This window comes from Bufo bufo, chromosome 6, assembly GCF_905171765.1.
Source record: "Bufo bufo chromosome 6, aBufBuf1.1, whole genome shotgun sequence".
Classification (NCBI taxonomy): domain Eukaryota; kingdom Metazoa; phylum Chordata; class Amphibia; order Anura; family Bufonidae; genus Bufo; species Bufo bufo.
Genome location: NC_053394.1, coordinates 211,788,849 through 211,811,399, shown reverse-complemented (window position 1 = coordinate 211,811,399; position 22,551 = coordinate 211,788,849). Strand labels below are relative to the sequence as shown.

Genomic DNA, 22,551 nt, shown 5'->3' with positions numbered 1-22,551 from the left:
ACATTAATTATTCAGTCCTCTACAAAAAGTAGTTAAAACCAGGTCTGCTTGGTACCAAATTGTAACAAGGAGGAAAAGTGTAAGAGTTGGCATGGGTGTTGTGCAATGGATATAACTATTAAATTCTGTGCTATAGAGTATGAGAACATAGTACTAAGTATACAACATCGCAAGCAAAATGCACAACTATTATATCCAGTGACTCACAAATTACATGCTCTCTGATACAGATGTTATCTTTCCTTATCTTTTTTATGCAGCCAAGAGCAACTTGAACAAATTTTCCAGGAACAAATCACCTGTGCAGAGTATGCTTAGGTTCCTTAGCTTTCCATCCTCCTCCTGACCGTCTCAATGCAATCTCCCCTTCCTGGTGCCATAACATTTTTGTTCTTCTGCTACCCCTACTAATGTTCCTACTGTGCTTCCTAGTGCCCTCAAAAACAGTACTGCAGAGATAATAATGATATAACTATAGCCATATCATAAAAATAGTCATGACCCAAAAATAAGTGCCACACGCATAATGTCCCCCAAAATAATTTTTTGTAAAGCTGAGGATCCCCATAATGCCCCAAAAAATAATAGTGCCCTAATGTGCTCCCCTAAAGTAATAGTGCCCCAAATACTCACCTGAGGTTTCATTCACATCAGAACAATGAAAATTACGAAAGTACTGGATCTGACATACAACTGAAGCCAATGGTGTAAATGAAGTATAATTCTGTTCTCATGTGACAGACAGTGATGCAGATTACAGGCCTCTTCTGGCCTACAGCCTGAGCTGTCTAAGGATGGTACAGGCAAATGTGTTGATGTCATCAAGCATGTCTATGTAGGAGGCATACCCTCTCCTAGGCTACTGGCTTAAAGTGGGCTGAGGTCCATGAGGGTAAACACTAGGGCATACAGTTGATGGCTACTGAGCCTTAAATTGGATAAAATTGTAAGAGGCACTTAACCTGAAGTCTACTTGGGATCAATAGGCAATCAGCTTGTCAGTCACGATTGAGGTTTGTTGACCAGGGGTGTAAACCATTAGCAGAGTCTAATAAATTTTTATCAGAATGACAGAGACAAGGACCATTACCCCACATGGGGCTGTGGCTGCTGTGGACCACAACTTCATATAGATAAATGATGTATGGTTGGATCTGTAAACTGCAATTTCATATTGATATAAATGTATTTTTGACAGTCTATGGTGGAGTCGCACATTGTTGTGTTTCTTTTGCCAGAATTATTGCAATTTTTTTTTCTCGAAACTTTAGATTATTTTGCTTAGTTTTCTAATAATCACAGAAATAAGAAGGCACTAAGCGGATCATAGTTCACAAGCCTAATATAGGGCTTGTATGAACAGCCTGGTTGCACCTTCTGTTCAAATTAGTTGAGCATTGTATTAGGCAGCTTCAGTCAGAAAAATGTGAAACACTAAATTGTGTTGATGGGATTTTCTGGTTCTTTAAAATTCATGGTCCATGCTTAGGATAGGCCATTAACTTTAGATTGGTAGCAATCCAACTCTCAGTTCCCCTGCCGATCAGCTGTTTGAAGTGGCCATGGCACTCTGGAGATCCCCAAGTCCCCTTTCCTGTTTACCTGACACAGCTCCATACTTTTGATAGCAGCTGTGGCTATTATTACAATTCACTGCACCTTCAGTGAATGGAACTGAGCTGTAGTACCAGGCAAAGCCACTACTATGGAGCTTGGCTCCTGACAGCCTCACTACATCAGATGTTGGAGGGAAGGATTATTGGGAATGTTGGAGTTTTACTTTTGTGTATGGAGCAGTGTAAATGATGAAGGGGACTGCTTAAAATGGCTGATTGGTTGGGTGCCAGGAGTTGGATGCCCTCTAATCTAATATTGACGATCCATTCTAAGAATAATAAACAGAATAATGTATCATCAAATTGTTATCTTTGACAGTAATTTCAGTGTAAATAAATTTTAATCATTGTATAAGATTAATTTATGCAACTTTTTAGTATGTGTCAATTGCTCACCATTTTAAAGATTTCTGTTTAATATGAGCGCACGATAAGAACATTCTGTAACACTTTTCACAGCTGAGAGTTTGCTACCATTGTATCCCGTGTAGGCAATCCTCTGTGAGCTGAATACATCAACAACTGTCTCCCTCTCTGCTACAGTCTATACTATAAAAGTGAATGTCTGTCCTCTATAGGCATTTAAATGCCTGAAACACTTTTGGCACATAGGGAAATTGGATGTCCAGGAAAGTTTTCGGAAAGGTCATGACTATACCGGACGTCATTGGGCCATGATCGGAGTGAAAGGAAGGCGCTATCTCCAGTGTCGCCATCTACCTTCTTCGCATAGGTAGCTATGTTGGATCAGCCATGTGCCTTACCTGCAAGCAAGCTGACCGTTTAGTCCTCATTAGTATTCTGTCACTAAACGTCAGGCTACAGTTTTTTTGGACAATTTTCCCAATCACTGTACTGTTGTCCTAGATCTCAATGAATGAAATATTCCAGTTGCAAATTTTTATTCATTACATAGTGGAATGCGTTGAGAACAATAAAACATACAACTGATCAATGTAAATCAATATTAATATCCCATGGAGGTCTAGATTTGGAATGATACTGAAAATCAAAGTGGAAAATCAAATTTCAGGCTGATCCAACTTCAGTGGAAATGCTTCAAGACAAGGAAATGAGGCTCAGTAGTCCACGTGCCTGTATGACCTCCCTACAATGCCTAGGCATGCTCCTGATGAGACGGCGGATGTTCTCCTGAGGGATCTCCTCCCAGACCTGGATTAAAGCACCAGTCAACTCCTGGACAGTCTATGGTGCAACGTGTCATTGGTGGATGGAACGAAACATGATGTCCCAGATGTGCTCGATTGGATTCAGGTCTGGGGAATGGGCAGGCCAGTCCATAGCATCAATGCCTTCATCATGCAGGAACTGGTGACACACTTCAGCCACATGAGGCCTAGCATTGTCATGCATCAGATGGAACCCAGGGCCCACTGTACCTGCATATGGTCTCACAATGGGTCTGAGGATCTCGTCCCGGTACCTAATGGCAGTCAGGGTACCTCTGGCTAGCATATGGAGGGCTTTGTGGCCCTCCAAAGAAATGCCTCCCCACACTATTACTGACCCACTACCAAACCGGTCATGCTGGAGGATGTTGCAGGCAGCAAAACGTTCTCCATGGTGTCTCCAGACACTGTCAACGTCTGTCACATGTGCTCAGTGTGAACCTGCTCTCATCCGAGAAGAGCACAGGGCAGGCCAATGCTGAATCTGCCAATTTTGGTGTTCTCTGGTAAATGCCAATCGCCCCTGTACGGTATTGGGCTATAAGTACAACACCGACTTGTGGACGTCGGCCCTCATACCACCCTCATGGAGTTTGTTTATGAGAGTTTGAGCAGACACATGGATATTAGTGGCCTGCTGGAGGTCATTTTGCATTGCTTTAGCACTGCTCCTCCTGTTCCTCCTTGCACAAAGGAGGAGGTGGCAGTCCTGCTGCTGGTTTGTTGCCCTCCTACGGCCCCCTCCACATCTCCTGGTGTACTGGCCTGTCTCCTGGTATCTGCTCCATGCTCTGGACACTGTGCTGACAGACAAAGCTAACCTTCTTTCCACAGCTCACATTGTTGTGCTATCCTGGATGAGATGGTGGTCACCACCTGCAGAACCACTCCTTTATACGGGTTGTCTTGCTAATTTCCTATCATTTCTACCTCTTGTCTGTTCAATCTGCACAACAGCAGGAGAAATTATTTCCAATCACTGTTGCTTCATAACTGGACAGATTGATTTCACAGAAGTGTGATTGACTTGGAGTTACATTGTGTTATTTAAATGTTCCCTTATATTAGATGGCACTGTTGTTCTCTCTTATCATTATTACCTTTATTAGAGAACCATTATCTGAACTCGGACAACCACTTTGAGGAGTTGCAGGATTAGTTTATTCTTACAACTCCATTGACACCACAATGGATCCAGAACAAATACTACAGTAAACAGTTGAGTTTTGATGTATTTTTGGAGTAAAACTACATCAACTTATTGGTGGCATAAACTTAGACTAGACAGTTTTTTTTTGGCGCACAGACACATTTTTTTGGCTGATGGACAAATTTTTGGCACAAGGATAGATTTCTGATGTAAATAAAGCACAGGATTTATGATACTCCAAATTTACAAAGGTCCATGCTCCAGAACAGTTAATTTGTTTAATATTAAGACTGTGATTCGTATTCTTAGACAGTGTAAAGTGCACCACTATTAGTAGACTGTCCCAAAGTTTTTTTTTTTTATCACAACACAATAACATAGTTTTAATATGTTCCCTTTTGATAGTCAAGTGCTGTGATCTCAGTGAGCCTTGAGACACAACAGGACAAGATAACGTCTGTTGTGTACCTGGACTGCATTGATCTGTAAACATATTCACCAAATGCATCAATGAAATCCATGATACTGTTTATTATAAAGAGGCCGTGTCTCTGGAGATGTCAGATGCTGAGCCGAAAGGCATGGGATTTTGATTCAGTTATGTTGGAAGAAAGACACATTTAATTACTCTGCAGCTATTCATGAAGGGACAGATCCATCCATTATATTGATGGCTTCTTGGAGCTCTTGTTTGGCTGTAGCCATGCTTTATTAATGGGACTTTTAAGGAGATATAGCACAGAAAATCTAGAGATAAGACATTGTTGTCTTAACCATTTCTGTAGCAGATACTGCATACATTTGTATCACATATATGTTAGGCCCTGCATTAATTTAGAGTTACTATTTTAATTTTAGGGTACAAACCAACAATATATGTGTAATGATTTTCATGCCCTTCTCCAATTTTACTATAGATGTTCCCAATTCAGCTGCAGTAGTAGACAAATACCTGCCAAGATAGTTTTGGAATATTCCAGGACTGCACTGATAATGAGAATTAGGGCTCATGCACATGACAGTATGGCTTTTTCAGTGTTTTGCGGTCCGTTTTTTATGGATCCGCTGTTCCGTTTTTTGTTTCCGTTGTGTTTCCATTTCCTTTCCGTTTTTCTGTTCCGTTTTTCCGTATTCCATATACAGTATACAGTAATTACATAGAAAAAATTGGGCTGGGCATAACATTTTCAATAGATGGTTCAGCAAAAACGGAACGGATATGGAAGTCATACGGATGCATTTCCGTATGTGTTCCGTTTTTTTTGCAGACCTATTGACTTGAATGGAGCCAAGCACCGTGATTTGCGGACAAGAATAGGACATGTTCTATCTTTTCACGGTACGGAAATACTGAAACGGAATGCACACGGAGACACTTCCGTTTTTTTTGCTGAACCATTGAAATGAATGGTTCAGTATACTGAACGCAAAATACTGTCGTGTGCATGAGCCCTTAAGGTGTTGCAGAGATGCAGTGCCTTCCCAGTTTTCCCTGCATCGCGGTGGTCCTAGTCAATGGCTGTGCATGGATCACCAAGAGGTTGTCCCCCGCTAATCTGAAATATGCGATCACTTTTTGGGATGAGAAGCTAATTTTTTCTTTCTGTGACCAGATGCAATATATGTTTCAGCCCTCTACCCATCACCCGCTTCACTTTTCATGTCAATTTAAGGCTACTTTCACACTGGCGTTTTGAATTCTGTTTGTGAGATCCATTTCAGGGATCTCACAAACAGTTCAAAACGGATCAGTTCAACCCCAATGCATTCTGAATGGATAAGGATCCGTTCAGAATGCATCAGTTTGGCTCCGTTCTGCCTCCATTCCTCTCTGGATGCGGACACCAAAACACTGCTTGCAGCGTTTTGGTGTCCGCCTGGCGATGCGGAGCCAAACAGATAAGTCCTGACTTACAATGTAAGTCAATGGGGGCGGATCCGTTTTCACTGACACAATATGGTGCAATTGAAAACGGATCGTTTTGACTTAGACATTTTTTTTGACAGAATAATGCAAACAGATCCGCTATGAACGGATACAAGCGTTTGCATTATAGGTGCGGATCCGTCTGTGCAGATACCAGACGGATCCGCACCTAACGCAGGTGTGAAAGTAGCCTTAGTAACATACGTAATATTGTTTAAAATCTCCTATTGATGGTAAAGCTGTTACTCTTACGTGGTGGGGGAGATTTGGGCCCCTTTACGCAAAAGAGGCAACATGTTTAAGCCAGGGACCATGCTGTAGTCCTTTTAAGTCCTTTCCTGCCCCAGGAACCCGAGCCAAGATGTTAATGCTATTCTAGCTCTACAGCTCTATGCTTGAATCCCAAAACAAAATTGGTTCTTTTTCCAATATAGATGTACTGCCTAGAGCCATTCAACCTTTGTGCATCAGTGCCAATATCTCTGCAATACACTTTTAATTGTCTGTGCTTTAGAAAATGAGGTATGTGTTTCATCAGCTGAGGGTTTTTATTCTTCAAAGGCCTCATGCACACGGCAACTGTGGGTCCGTTCTGTGCATTGAGGACTGCAATTTGAGGTCCCCAATGCATGGGCAACATCCGTGCTGCGGCCAGGGCCGATTGAGACCCATTCTACTGGAATGGGTCCGTGATCCGTCCGCACCGCAAAAAAATAGATCAAGTTCAATTTTTTTGCGGTGCGGAGGCATGGCCAGAAACACCACGGAATCCCTCCGTAGTGCTTCTGTGGTGTTCCGATCCATCCTTCCGTTCCGCATCTCCGTGATTGCGGACCCGCCGTATGCAAGCCGCAATAAGGCCACGGGAACACAACGGCCGTGTGCATGAGGCCTAACATATCCTATTACCAGTTCGGTAAAAGGTTTTTAACAGTAGAAATTAATTTCTGTCGTTATTACCCGAAGTCTGAGCCAATACATTCTAATACTATACAGAGCTCTCTCTCCGTACAGTATTCTTGGACTTTACATCAAATTTGTGCATGTTTTATTTTTCCATTTGTTTTGGAGATCGAGCTGTTTAGTCAGTTGACTAATGTGATTTATGTACGTGTGCCTTTTTAACGTCTACATTTTATTAGTTTACATCAGGGTGGATTTGATTTAAATCAAATTGATTTAAATCACAATTTAAATCACGATTTAAATCACTAGTCAGTAAGGCTTGATTTAAATCATAGTTTTCTACATAAAGACTAATTCTTGCTGGTATTACTTATAATATGCAAGTAAATGAAGATTTTTAGAATAACAACTTTTCATATTAGTTTGATTAGGTTGATTCTGTATTCATAGGTTTGTAGAAGTTAGGATTAAGGTCTTTTTCTCAACTCTGTTCATGTTATAACATTTTTGCTGTGAAGAAGAGGCATGTGATCTCTGCTGAGTCAAATTCAGTTTTGAGAACTGCAAAAGTAAAGCAAGCATCTGTGATAATATCTTGTAGACAGAGAAACTGCCCAATAATCTTACAAAAACCTCTGGAAGAGCATGACATTGTGAATGGATTAATGGAATTAATTTACCCAAAAAATTTAACATATACAGCCTTATTCTACATAATTAAAAAACTAATATTTATTTCATGATGGAATAACCTTTGGATGGTAATATATTTTCCTCAAAAAGCATTTTATAAAAAAAATCATTTATTTTTTATTTTTTTTTAAAAAATCATAGATTTTTATACACCCTGGTTTACATGTGCAAAACTCCTCCAGCTCCAGGCTGGCGTATGTAGCTGCGATTAGTTGGATCTTTTGCGACTCTGTTGAAGTCAAAAAGTGGCAAAAATAATGGAACACCTAGAACACCTAGACACCTAGAACAGTGATCAGCAACCTTCAGCACTCCAGCTGTTGTGAAACTACAACTCCCAGCATGCTCCTTTCAATTCTGTGGGAGTTCAGAGAAAGCCAAGCAAGTGTGCATGATGGGAGATGTAGTTCCACAACACCTGGAGTGTCGGAGGTTGCTGACCCCTGCCCTAGAAAATACGACACACCTTAAAACAATCTAAAAAGAATGGCAAAAATTGATTTATCAGCTAAAATAGAAACACATGATAAATAGGAGAAACTGAAAACATGTGCAAAACAACCTGCAGTATTACGGATTTGAAATCTGCAGCATGTCAACTCAGGGTACTTTCACACTAGCGTTTAAGTTTTCTGGTGTTGAGTTCCGTCTCAATACCGGAAAAAAACGCTTCAGTTTTGTCCCCATTCATTGTCAATGGGGACAAAACTGAACTGAACAGAGCGGAATGCTCCAAAATGCATTCTGTTCCATTTAGTTGCGTTCTCATACCGGAGAGCAAACCGCAACATGTTGTAGTTTGCTTTCCGTCCTGGGATGCGGAGCAAGATGGATCCGGCATTACCCCCAATGCAAGTCAATGGGGGCAGATCCGTTTTCTCTGCCACAATCTGCCACAATAAAAAACTGATCCGTCCCCCTTTGACTTTCAATGGAGTTAATGACGGATCCGTCTTGGCAATGTTAAAGATAATACAACCGGATCCGTTCATAACGGATGCAGACGGTTGTATTATCAGAAATGGAAGCGTTTTTGCTGGACCCTGCGGGATCCAGCAAAAGCGCTTATGTGAAAGTAGCCTTATTTCACCCTTTTCAATGCAAAGAATGACACTGCTTCTAATATGCGGGATTAGGCTACATGCACACGACCGTATGTGTTTTGCGGCCTGCAAATTGCATCCTTATGCCATCCTATTTTTTTTGCGGATCCATTGTAACAATGCCTAAAACGTACAAGAATAGGACATGTTCTATTTTTTTTTTTGTGGGGCTACGGAACGGACATACTGATGCGGACAGCACACTGTGTGATGTCCGTATTTTTTGCGGACCCATCCGCATCCTATCCGCAAAAAAAAAAACGGAACGGACACAGGAAACAAACAATGTTCGTGTGCATGTAGCCTTAGAAGCAGAAATGCAGCAAATTTTCTGCTGCAGAAAATCTGCAGCTAATCAGTCGCGTGTGAACCCAGCCTAAATTGACATGCTGCAGATTTCCAACCACAATACTTTTTTTGCACAGCATGTGGGTTAGAATTCTGAAATTCTCATCCACTTTGCTGGTACTGTACAATGCTGTGGATGTGCTGTACATAAATCTGCAACAGCAAATCCACAGCTAATAAGTTAAACCAGCTTATGGCCACCTGTAGACGTTGTAGAATACCGGTGTTTTTTCCATGTAGATTTCCATGCAGAAAAAAACCAGCGTAGTGCAGTACCAGCAAAGTGTATGAGATTACACAAATCTCATGTACACTTTACTGATTTTATTTTAGGCCTAAATCACACGAACGTATAGCTTTTATAGTTTTTTGCGGTCCATTTTTCACTGATTCGTTGTTCTGTTTTTGAGTCTCGTTGTGTTTCCGCTTCCTTTCCGTTTTTCCGTATGGCATATACAGTGTACAGTAATTACATAGAAAAAATTGGGCTGGGCATAACATTTTCAATAGATGGTTCAGCAAAAACGGAACAGATACGGAAGACATATGGATGCATTTCCATATGTGTTCCGCTTTTTTTGCGGACCCATTGACTTGAATGGAGCCACGGAACGTGATTTGCGGGCAATAATAGGACATGTTCTATCTTTCAACGGAACGGAAAAACGGAAATACGGAAACGGAATGCTTACGGAACACATTCCGTTTTTAATGCGGAACCATTAAAATGAATGGTTCCGTATACGGACCGTATACGGAACACAAAAAAATGGCCCGTACACTCGCAAAAAAAATAATCGTGTGAACTAGGCCTTAATGGAAGGGTTAGATCTGCTGCAAAACCGCATCAAATCGGCACCAAAAACTGTTGTTAGAAATTACGGATTTTGGTGCGGATATGCTGCAGAAATGCACATAAATCCCTATGGAAATTAATACGGATCTTCACTCGTATGCAGGTGGCCTAAATGTGGATTTTCGTGCAGAAACAACACAGCGTAATACATGCAAAAATTTACCTTCCATTCGGATTTAAAAATCCACAGCTTGTCAATTGTTTGTGCAATTTTTTTTCTGCAGATTTCACCTTTTGCAATGGAAAAGCTGGTATCTATGGCAAATCTGTATTATATCATTATCCACAGCAATAACCACAAGTAACATGCGGTTTTTGGCAGATTTAGTGAGAAAACACAGAGAAACATTCTGTTTCTGAACTAGCAACTCTTGTGAGGGTACCCTTAGGGCACTTGCATATGGGTGCAGGTGAATGCACATGAGATCCGCACTAATTTCCATGCGGATTTATGTGTGTTTCTGCAGCATATCTGCACCAAAATCCACAAGGTCTAATTTGCTAAGTGTGAAGGCACCCTAAAGCCTCATGCAGACGTCTGTGGAACACGGTCCATGAGATACCGGACTGGCATTGCAGAACTGCACGACGTCATTGGTTGCTATGACGCCGTGCGCTCTTGCAATGCCAGTCCGTGTTCCACGAACGTCTGCATGAGGCTTAGGCCTAGTTCACACAAACGTTTTTTTTGCGAGTGTACGGGACTTTTTTTGTGTTCCGTATACGGAACCATTCATTTCAATGGTTCCGCAAAAAAAACGGAATGTGTTCCGTATGCATTCCGTTTCCGTATTTCCGTTTTTCCGTTCCGTTGAAAGATAGAGCTTGTCCTATATTTGGCCGTAAATCACGGGTCGTGGCTCCATTCAAATCAATGGGTCCGCCAAAAAAACGGAACACATACGGAAATGCATCCGTCTGTCTTCCGTTTCTGTTCCGTTTTTTCTGAACCATCTATTGAAAATGTTATGGCCAGCCCAATTTTTTCTATGTAATTACTGTATACTGTACATGGCATACAGAAAAACGGAACGGAAAAACGGAAAGGAAACGGAAACGCGACGGAACTCAAAAACGGAACAACGGATACGTGAAAAACGGACTGCAAAAAAAAATAAAAGCCATACGGTCGTGTGAACTAGGCCTTAAGGCCACCTGCACACGGGTGTGGGTTAATGCACATAAGATCTGCACTAATTTCCATGCGGATTTATGTGCATTTCTGCAGCATATCCGCACCAAAATCCACAAGGTCTAATTTGCTGAGTGTGAAGGCACCCTAAGGCCACCTGCACGTGGGTGCGGGTGAACACACATAAGATCTGTACGAATTTCCATGCGGATCTATGTGTGTTTCTGTAACATATCTGACTAAAATCCACAATGTCTAATCTGCTGAGTGTGAAGGCACCCTAAGGCCACCTGCACACGGGTGAGGGTGAATGCACATAAGATCTGCATTAATTTCTGTGAGGATTTATGTGCATTTCTGGAGCATATCTGCACCAAAATCTGCATTGTTTAAGGCCTCTTTCACACGACCGTATGGTTTTTTCAGTGTTTTGCGGTCCGTTTTTCACGGATCCATTGTTCAGTTTTTTTGTTTCCGTTGTGTTTCCATTTCTGTTCCTTTTTTCTGTATGGCATATACAGTATACAGTAATTACATAGAAAAAATGGGGCTGGGCATAAAAAATTTTAATAGATGGTTCTGCAAAAACAGAATGGATATGGAAGACATACAGATGCATTTCCATATGTGTTCCGTTTTTTTTTTTTTTTGTGGACCCATTGACTTGAATGGAGCCACTGAGCGTGATTTGCGGGCAATAATAGGACATGGTCTATCTTTCAACGGAACAGAAATACGGAAACGGAATGCATATGGAGTACATTCAGTTTTTTTTTGCGGAACCATTGAAGTGAATGGTTCTGTATACGGACTGTATACAGAATGCAAAAAACGGCCCGTAAACGGAAAAAAAAAAAAACGGTCGTGTGAAAGAGGCCTTACAGTCGTTTTTGGTGCAGATTTGATACGGTCTTGCCACAGATCTCATTCTTCCATTGAAAAGGGTTAAATCCGCAGCTAAAACCGCAAACATAATTGACATGCTGCAGATTTTGAAATCCGATATGCAGGTCAATTTCCGCACAGAAAAATCTGCAAAGTGTACATGAGATTTATGTTATCCTATACACTTTGTTGATACTGTAATACGCATGCATTACACAACGTGTACAGGTGGCCTAAGCATGCAAAACGTCTGCACTGTGTTCTCAGCCATTAAACCTAGATTTACTGATATAAATACTGTCTTCAATTGTTTCTAATAGGAGACCCTGCACAGTGACTTCACCTTGCAGCTATTTCCAATTGTTCATACAAATTTGCCAGCCAGCGTGTGCTCCAGCCACAGTTGTAATATAAACTTATCTTAGGCTTCTTTTACACTCGCATTAGGCTTGACGAGCAGGATTCATACTAACGCTTGCACACGCTGCGGTTTTTGTCCAGCAACCTCTCGGCATGTTATAGTGAATGGGGCCGGGGCGGACTTCCGGCAGCACATGTGTTCAAACGTTATTACGGATGGGCTGGCTGTTCCCCTGCCAGAACAGCCCGTTGGACAAGCCTAACACGAGTGTGAAAGAATCCTTACTTGTGATCAGCCCTTTAAACATAGCTTACTCTTTGCGTGCAAATCTTTGAAGTCATTTTATACAGAAATGATTTGCATGAAAGGGCAGTTTCATTGGTGAAATTACATGGGCTGCCTAATAATCACAGTTAGGCCTCTTGCACAGGAACATTATTTTTTTCCGTTTCATTTTTTGCGTTCCGTATACGGAACCATTCACTTCAATGGGTCCGCTAAAAAAACTGAATGTACTCCATATGCATTCCATTTCCGTATTTCCGTTTTTCCGTTCTGTTCAAAGATAGAACATGTCCTATTAGTGCCCGCAAATCACATTCCGTGGCTCCATTCAAGTCAATGGGGCTGTAAAAAAAACTCAATGGATTCGGAATGCATCCATATGTCTTCCGTATCCGTTCCTTTTTTGTGGAACCATCTATTAAAAATGTTATGCCCAGCCCAATTTTTTTTATCTACTTACTGTTTAAACATTATTGTATGCTTCCGTTTCCATTTGCGATCCGCAAGAAACGGATCACAAATGAAAACCAAACAGAAAAACGAAATGGAAATGGAAACACAATGGAAACAGACTGCAAAATACGGAAAAAGCCATACAGTCCTGTACAGGAGGCCTTACTCTTGCTGGATAGTAAATTTGTCCCAAGGCTAGATATGTGCTCTTGTATCTTTATACCACCTATTGGTTGTTTAATTTGCCATAAAATCATGTGGCAAAATTTGGGCATAATTTTGATGTAAAATATTGCATCTTAGGCCATATTCCCTTCTCCTCTAAGCCATGCCTTCTTGGCACGCTAGGTGGAGTGGATTCTAATAGTGGATGTTCCAAAAATGTCGCAAACTGCACAAAATTTTGTTGTATTTTATGCCAAAATCCAGGTACAGCAATAGGATGATCCAGAATCATTACGACTCTGAATAAAGACAATTTTGGGAGCCAACTCCCTGCTGATGAGTATTTCCTGGCAATGCGGTCATGATATCAGATCATCCAGTTGCTGTACTGATTTCTCCTGTGTTTGGGTCCAGGGACATGTGGCAGCTTTATACTGATACCTTGCTGTACAGTACATGGTGTTGTGCCCCATCGCACAACTAATAAAGGTGAGCAACCGATTATCTTTCACATCATCCTATACTGAAACATATGACACTATTAGCGCCATATATATTTTATATGTTTACATTCTAGGCACTTTGGTAAATGTGGGCACATAATGCTGTTTTCTGGGAGAGCATGAAATTATATTGACTTAAGTGGATAGAATATAGTACAGTGAGCAGTCACATTATGGACTTTTAGCTACATAGGGTGTTGTGATCAGTACTGTGGGCCACACATGCTGCATGGATAACTAATCTTACGGTATCTCACAAAAGTGAGCACACCCCTCACATTTTTGTAAGTATTTAATAATATTTTTTCATGGGACAACATTAAAGCTTGTATAACAATGTAAATTTGGCATTCCCTCAAAATAACTCAACACACCGCCATTAATGTCTAAACCGCTGGCAACAAAAGTGAGTACACCGCTACAAAATTAGGTAGAAAATAAACAATTTTAAAACTAGAATATGTTTTATATTTTAGATTCCCCCCTTTTGCTTTGATGACAGCTGTGCACACCATGAGGTACAAGAGTCACATGGAATGGCTTTTAGTTAACATGTATGCCTTGTCAAGAGTTAATTTGTGGAATTTCTTGTCCTCATAAAGTTTTTGAGACAGTCAGTGGTGTTGTGCAGAGGTAGGGTTAGTATACAGTTCCATACAGTGTTTAGCACTATTCTGCTAATGTTCCATTACACATTATGGCAGGGACCACTCAACGAATTAAAGAGAAATGACAGTCCATCATTACTTCAAGACATGAAGGTCAGTCAGTCTGGAAAATTTCCAGAACTTTGAAGGTAACTCTTTGATAAAACCAGCTCTCATAATCACTGCCCCAGGAAAGGAAGACCAAGAGTTACCTCTTCTGCAGAGGATAAGTTCATTAGAGTTATCAGTCTCAGAAATAGTAGCACTTTAAATTAGAGCCTAGATAAATGCTTTACAGAGATCTAGTGCCAGACACTTCTGAAAATCACCTGTTCAGAGGAGACTACGAGAATCGGGCCTTTATGGTCCAATTGCTGCAAAGAAGCCATTACTGAAGAACAAAAATAAGAATAAGAGAATTGCTTGGGCCAAGAAACACAACACATTAGATCAGTGGAAATCTATATTTTGATCTGATGAGTCAAAATTTGAGATATGTTATTGCAACTGCCATGTCTTTGTGAGATGCACAAAAGTGAGCGGATGGATGGTTCCTACATTCCCATTGTGATGCATAGAGGAGGGGGTGTGATGGTGTGGGGTGCTTTACAAGTGATACAATTGGTAATTTATTCAAAGGCACACTTAACGAGCATGGGTACAACATCATTCTGCAACAACATGCCATCCCATCTGGTTTGCGCTTAGTAGGACCATCATAATTTTTTTAACAGGACAGTCACCCCAAACACACCTCCAGGCTAAATAAGGGCTGTTTGACCAAGAGTGATAGTGATGGAGTGCTTCGTCAGTTGAGATAGTTAGGGATGAGTTAGACCTCAGAGTGAAAAGCAGCCAACAAGTGCTCAGCACCTTTGGGAACTTTCTCCAAACTGTTGAAAAACTATTTCAGACGACTACCTCATGAAGCTAAATGAGCGAATGCCAACAGTGTGCAAAACTATCATCAAAACAAAATGGGGCTATATTGCAGAATTTAAAATATAGAATATATTCTGGTTAACACTTTTTTTTCTTTACTTAATTTTATATGTGTCCCTTCATCATTTTCATGTTTTCAATATGAATCTACAACATATAAAAAAAAAAAAACATGGAATGAAAAGGTGTGTCCAAACTTTTGACTGGTTCTGTACATTAAAGAGGACCTTTCATCTGGCAAAAAATTCTGAACTAAGTATCATGATCTGTACAGCGGCACCCAGGGATCTCACTGCACTTATTATTATCCCTGGGCGCCGCTCCTTTCTCCTGCTATGCAGGCGGAGACTTAGTGAACTTGGTTATAGTAGGAGGAGACTGCCCTTGTTCTCCCTGGCGTCTTCTTCTCCCAATCGCAGCGCAGAGCTCACAGCCTGGGAGTTTTTTTTTTCTCCCAGGATGTGAGCTCTGCGCTGCGATTGGCCAGCACTACAGCCTAGGAGAAGGAAACGCCCAGGAGAACAAGGGCAGTCTCCTCCTACTATAACCAAGTGACCGAACATACCGGAGGGCATAGCAGGAGAACGGAGCGGCGCCCAGGGATAATAGTAAGTGATCCCTGGGCGCCGCTGTACAGATCATGATACTTAGTTCACTATTTTTTGCCAGATGAAAGGTCCTCTTTAATATCTAGGATAAGTGTTCAGTGAAGTTGTCTCATCGCAGACAATGGGGTATATCACAGTGGTCAGACCCCCTTCACCTCCACTCAACTCAACTTTTTCAAAGTGCCCATTATATTATAATAATCCCTGTGGAAAAAGCCAAGCAGAGCTGACTTGAAGCCAAGTTAGAATGATGCTTTTTTAGAGTTTCTGTCACTGTGTCCTAGCGATCAGTGTGGGTCCCAGTGGTCAGGCCAGCGTCGGACTTGCCCACCAGTGTACCAGAGGATCCTCCAGTGGGTCCCAGGCTCTGATACCATAATGAGCCCAATGGTCCAGGAGAAAAAAATGGAGCTGCCATTGGAGCCAATAACTTACCACTAGGTTCTATGTCTTAGAACCAAAACTTATTAGAGTATAATGATGATATGGGGGTTGGGGTCTGAGAATAATTTCCTCTGATGGGCCCAAGGATTGCATATCATAGTGATATTCCACCATCGTATGTGATGAGAAAACCACTTTAAATTGCTTTTTGCTTTATGAGATTTTACAATTCTGATGTCAGTATTGGTTTATTCTGTGTTGCTAAATTGTATTTAACATAGAACAAGGAGAGAGAATTTCATCATTATTTATATTTTTCAGCCCTATTGAAACCTGCCAAAACTTTTACAAGGACTTCACTCTTCAGATCGATATGGCCTTCAACATCTTCTTCCTGCTCTATTTTGGCCTGAGGGTATGAGTTATTTCTGACATGTTAGAATGATATGGTGATACAGGAGATCTTGATAGTACATGACATGACAATTATTTAACAATATAGATGGGTTTAGCAAATAAAACTTTTGTTATTGCTTATTAAAAAGCTTTGACATTTTCTGCAATAGCTGATGTAAAAATATCTTGTGTGTTTCAATATCTTTTCTTGTAATCTTTAAAAGAGAACCATCTTTGCTTACTTCCAGGATAAAGTTCTGTTCGTGTGATGGACTGGTCATGTGATGGACATTACAATTATCAGAGCAGATTCTTGTAATGAGCCATGAACCTATGTGATTGCCAAATCAAATTTGCAACCTTTGGAAGTAAATAATGAAGGTCCTCATTCAACAATTACTAAGGATTGGAGAATAAAAATAAAAAAAGGGGAAGTGACTCCAATTGCCAACGGTTAGCTGAGTAAGCTTTGTGGTACTTTTGGGGGGCTCTTTCTCATTAGAGAGACCGACATGTATGCATGTGGAATATTGTAGTCCAACCAATGCTGCTCTGCCTTTCTGAATTTTTTTTTATCTTACTTCTGCTGGCATCAGATAGGTTTAGTGTTCTTTTCTTTTTGGAAGGAAAGCTAATTTGGATAATTTTGGGTTTCTGGGAAAGATATTTAAATTAGCTTTCCTTTAAAAAAGAAAAGAACACTAAACCTATCTGATACCAGCAGATGTAAGATACAAAAATTTTCAGAAAGGCAGAGCAGCATTGATTGGTCTACAATATTCCACATGCATGTCTGTTGGTCTCCCTAATGAGAAGGAGCACCCCAAAAGTACCCCAAAGGTCACTGAGCTAACCATGGCAGTTTTCTCTTGAGCTACTTAGTACTTTTGTTCTTTTAGAAGGAGAACTGGCTTGCATGTCTCATTTCCAGTGAAGTATTGGTCTCTCTCACCCTCACTTATCTTCTATAAATCATATTTATTCTCTAAATCTTTTCAAAAGAAATTTGAGTCCTAGGAGACGAGAGAATGTTATATACAAATTTTCAGAGCATTATTGATTTGCGTAGTATCTGCAAAGTATGTATTTGCAAACAGGGATACAAATAAAAATCAAGAAATAATCCTTGAGAAAGTGGGCAGCTTTTGCCTCCAGGTTAAAGATTGTCTAGAAATGAAAGTTGTGGTTTATTGTGTCTAGTGTTTATATAATGCAGTGACATGAGACAGCTAACGTGAATAAATACATGTGACTACTACTGCATGTTTTCATAATCATGTCTAGCCGTTACCTTGACTTACTTACAATGCCCCCTTTTCTGACTTTTAATCTCCCTTGTTTTCACAGTTTATTGCTGCCAATGACAAGCTGTGGTTTTGGCTGGAAGTGAACTCTGTAGTGGATTTTTTTACAGTGCCTCCTGTGTTTGTTTCTGTTTATTTGAATAGGAGCTGGCTGGGTGAGTAGAAAAGAACTGGTTTATGTACTCATTTTTATGTTACCTGCAAGCATGGTCTGCACAGACTTCTTATCATCAGATCGAGTCAGTGAACACCTTAGCACAAACTAAACATATTGAGGCCTCATAATTTGTTTTGACCATTTTAGCAATTACGATACGGTACCCGAACAGCAACCATGTAGCACATAAATCAAAGGGCATCTGTCAGCAGATTTGTACCTAGGAAATTGGCTGACCTGCGGCACGTGTGCTTGGCAGCTGAAGGCATCTGTGTTGGTCCCATGTTTATATGTGCCTACATTGCTGAGAAAAATTATGTTTTAATATATGCAAATTAGCTTATAGGAGCACTGGGGGCATTGCCATTACACCTAGAGGATCAGCTTTCCTTGCAACTGCTGCTCCCTCAACACTTCATGAAAATTCAGGGCTAGGTGTGATTATGTTTTCACTGCTTGGCCCTATCAATCAAAGTCGAGAGGGTGTGAGAGCAGAGCATTGAGGTGTAATGACAATGCCCCTGTTGCACTTAGAGGCTCATTTGCATATATTAAAACCCTATTTTTCTCAGCAATGTGGGCACCTAGGAACATGGAACCAACACAGATATATTCAGCTACCAAGCACACTTGCAACAGGTGACAGATACCCTTTAACAGTGAAAAAACATTCTCTGCTGCATGAGCCCATAACCCATCAGGACTCATATCCATCTAATATATAAAGTTGAGTGTATGTATGTGTGTGTGTATGTATGTCCGCTAAAGGAATCCACACCATTACATTTACAATCACAAAATTTGGCACACAGGTACATGTCCGGGAAGGTTTCAGATCGGGTTTCAGCTCTCTAGGACGTACTATTCCTGAGATAGTCCCAAAAATGCAAATATGGTGCATCACGTGACCTATATTAGCTAGAAGCCCGCAGGTCTTTCTCTTCATATCCCAACTGCCATACACATGGTAACATGTCCTTTATCAGCCAATTGGAGCTCGCAGGTCCGTAGTCTCCACATACACACATTTTTACACCAGGTTTCCATAACAACCCAGCCATTTTTCTTTACTGCACTGTGCTGCTGTCTGAGAGTGAGCTGTTCAAAAGTGCATCCCTGTGTCCGTCCAGGCCCTGCGCCGGATGGAGGACAGGGAGTCTGAAAGCCCGACTTTCTGGCCTAAAACCGGACCTCTGGCTACCCTAGGGGCAGGCTGCTGTTGAGGTCACAGTTAAGGGGATGGTCTGCTATGGAGGTCAGTGTTAAGGTGCAGATTGCTGTAGAGGCCACTGTTAAGGGGGCAAGGTGTTGTGGAAATCACTGTTAAGGAGATGGGCCATTTTTGGAGGTCACTAATAAAGGGGCAGCCGCTGTGGAGGTCACTTTTAAAAGGGCGGGCACTGTGGAGGTCTCTGTTAAGGGGGCAGGAAATGGTAGAGGTCACAGTTAAGGGGACGGTCCGCTATGGAGGTCAGTGTTAAGGGGCGGATTGCTGTAGAGGTCACTGTTAAGGGGGTGGGGTGTTGTGGAACTCACATTTTAAAGGAGCTCTGTGCGGGTCACTGTTAAGGGAGCATGGTCCTGTGGCAGTCACTGTTAAAGGGGCAGTCACTGTGGAGGTCTCTGTTAAGGGGGCCAGGAATCGTGGAATCAGTTAAGGGGACTGTAACCTTTGGTCAGTGTTAAGGGGTGAGTGCTGTAGAGGTCACTATTAATGGGGTGGGCCCCTGTGGAGGTCACTGTCAAGAGGGTGGGGTGCTGTGGAACTCACTGTTAAAGGGGCAGGCTGCTGTGGAAGTCCCATTTTAAACGGAACGGAACCTTAGAAGACCACCACTATACAAAATTGAACAATGGTTATAGATTGTAAAATCTGGGAAATCATCAAGTAATAGAAATGTTTTATTTTATATAGTTTGGAACTGAAAAGTGTGCACTATGAGGGTATGTTCAAATGACATTTTTTTCCAGTGCGGATTTTGTTGTGTATCCCACACCAAAGTTTCCTCAGGATCTGGCAACCTTGTTTTCAATGGAAAATCTGCACTGTAATTTATATGATGTGGATTTTACTGTGTGTGGTTTATAAAAGCGTGTCAGAGCAAAAATGCCCCTTTATTGAACGATACTAATCCACGGCCAGATATGCGGCATGAAAGACTACAAATCCATGGCAGAAATCCGAGGGTCAGCCTAACATTTCTGCCAGTGGTTCTGTGGCAAATAAATGATGGATTTTTAGACATATATCTTACTGTGTGAATATAGTCTTAAGGTATTGTGGTTGACTATTTATACATTAACAGATATACAGAATAAACGGTATTTCTACCCACGTTCACCAGTCATTTATGAGAAAGTGCTGCCCTCTAGTGTAAATATATGATTTGAACAGTTTGCTATTTCTATTATGTACTACATTCTTTATGTAGACCTGCATAACCATTATCTGTACTGTACATAATTCTGGGTCTAGTAAAGAGGGGCATAGGGACTTGAGACAAAAGTAGGGACTGTCTATGTAAAAAAAAGATATGCTCTAACAAGCCAAGCATTATTATAGGACATTTTGTTTGCTGAATGTCTACTCATTTTATATATCTTACAATCGTGATGGCTTTTGGAATTGTTTCTCTCTATTTGGTAACCAGAAAAGACATATTATGGCTACACTAGGAACTTCTAATTGAAAAGAAGTTAATGGTGTCTGGAATGAGTAGGTCTGATATCTATCTTCTCATCTCCTGTAAGAACACTATTCTGTTACTGTTACCATGTTACAGGATTTCCTTTTGCTGTAGCCAGAAAACAGTCTAGTATCTGAAACAACTGCCTTTTATGCAGTAAGACCAGCTGTTCCTGTCCATTAGTTACGTTTCTCTTTCCACTCATGTGGACATTTTAAACCTATGGTAATAGGGACAATTTTCACAAACCAAACTGATTTATAACATTAAAATTAATCTATGTTATAACCATAAACCCATTTTTTTTTTTTATGTGTACACTTGTAATTTTGTGCAACTACCACCCAGCCTTTTATACTCTTGGCCACCTACATGCATATTTGTTATTATCATGGCTTGTATTTCTGCAGGAGTCATGATGATCTCCAATTACTGCAATTAATATGAGAAAAAGAACTAACAGGAGTGTGAACATGGCATTTATAGCGCATGGAAACCATCTTTCTTAGCAAATCACAATACACATGAGTGCAAATGGTCTGTAAATACAGTTTATAGACATGACCATATATGTGTCATGCTTTACCATTTATACTAGCCTGGATGCTACTGACAATACTATTTGAAGTTCCTGTCCCTGCCATGTTAAAACATTACCAGACATACAGTACACATTGTGACTGTTCCTAGAAAATTAGAATTTTTCTCTTTCCTTTAACCCCTTTAGGACCAGGCCATTTTCCATTTTTTCAATATTCAATTTTTACTCCCTGCATTCCCATAGCTATAACTTTCCTATTTTTACATTCACATTTTTTTTGTAGGAGAAGTTAAACTTTATAATGGCACCATTTACAGTTGCATAGAATGTAGTGGGAAGCAGGAAAAAATTCCAAATGGGTGGAATTATAAAAAACACACAATCAGAGGTGTACATAGAAATCACTGGGCACCATAGCAAGAATCTAAATGGGGCCCCCATGCCCCATTTATACCACATCCCATCTGTGCCTCTCCCTTTGCTCCATGAACTGTGCTTGCTGATGCGTGTTATATTGTATGCCATCAGAGCTGGACTGCAGATGCCGACTGTATAATACCGCAGGAAGAAAGGAATATCGAGCACTCCCGTGAGTGGTATAAAATCTTCTCTACTTTATTTCAAAACATCAACATGGATACATCTTCAATATCTTTGCTTACATGTTTCGATCATAAGATCTTAGTCATAGCATTGACTAATAGTCAATGCTATGACTTAGATCTTATGATCAAAATGTGAAAGTAAAGATATTGAAGATGTATCCATTTAGATTTTTAAAAATAAAGTATAGAATATTTTATACCGCACACAGGATTGCTGAATATTACTTTCTTGAACTATAATACAACAGGCACCCGGACGCAATGAAAGTGATTATGTGGCCAGGAGGTATATTAGAGGGTCAATGGATATCAATTTTACTGCAGGCCAGTGGACTACAGGCCCCAAAAATTATTAATTCACCGTACAGAAAAGCACAATTGATAATGTGGCTGGAGGTAAATTTGGCGGTCACCATATAACAATTTTACTGTTGGCCAGTTAGATTACAGGCCCCAAACATTATGCATTCACCGTACATAAATGATCAAGTGATTATGTGGCTGGATGTATATTAGACAGCCATTCAATATCAATTTTACTGCAGGCCAGTGTAGTACAGGCCCCAAACATTAGGCATTCACCGAACAGAAAAGAACAAGTCTTATGTGGCTGGAGGTATATTAGACGGTCATTAGATATAAATTTTACTGCAGGCCAATACAAATAGATGTCAAATACATATGTTTAAAAGAACAAAAAATATAAA

At 40.6% G+C, this 22,551-nt stretch overlaps 1 protein-coding gene across 1 annotated transcript in view; it reads left to right on the top strand.

Moving 5' to 3' along the window:
- Nucleotides 1–22,551, top strand: part of KCNMA1 (potassium calcium-activated channel subfamily M alpha 1) — a 736,200-nt gene that overhangs the window by 265,665 nt on the left and 447,984 nt on the right. The window contains exons 4-5 of the mRNA XM_040439127.1: nucleotides 16,476–16,569; nucleotides 17,898–18,009. Coding sequence (XP_040295061.1) covers nucleotides 16,476–16,569; nucleotides 17,898–18,009 — 206 coding nt within the window. The remainder of the gene's footprint in view (nucleotides 1–16,475; nucleotides 16,570–17,897; nucleotides 18,010–22,551) is intronic.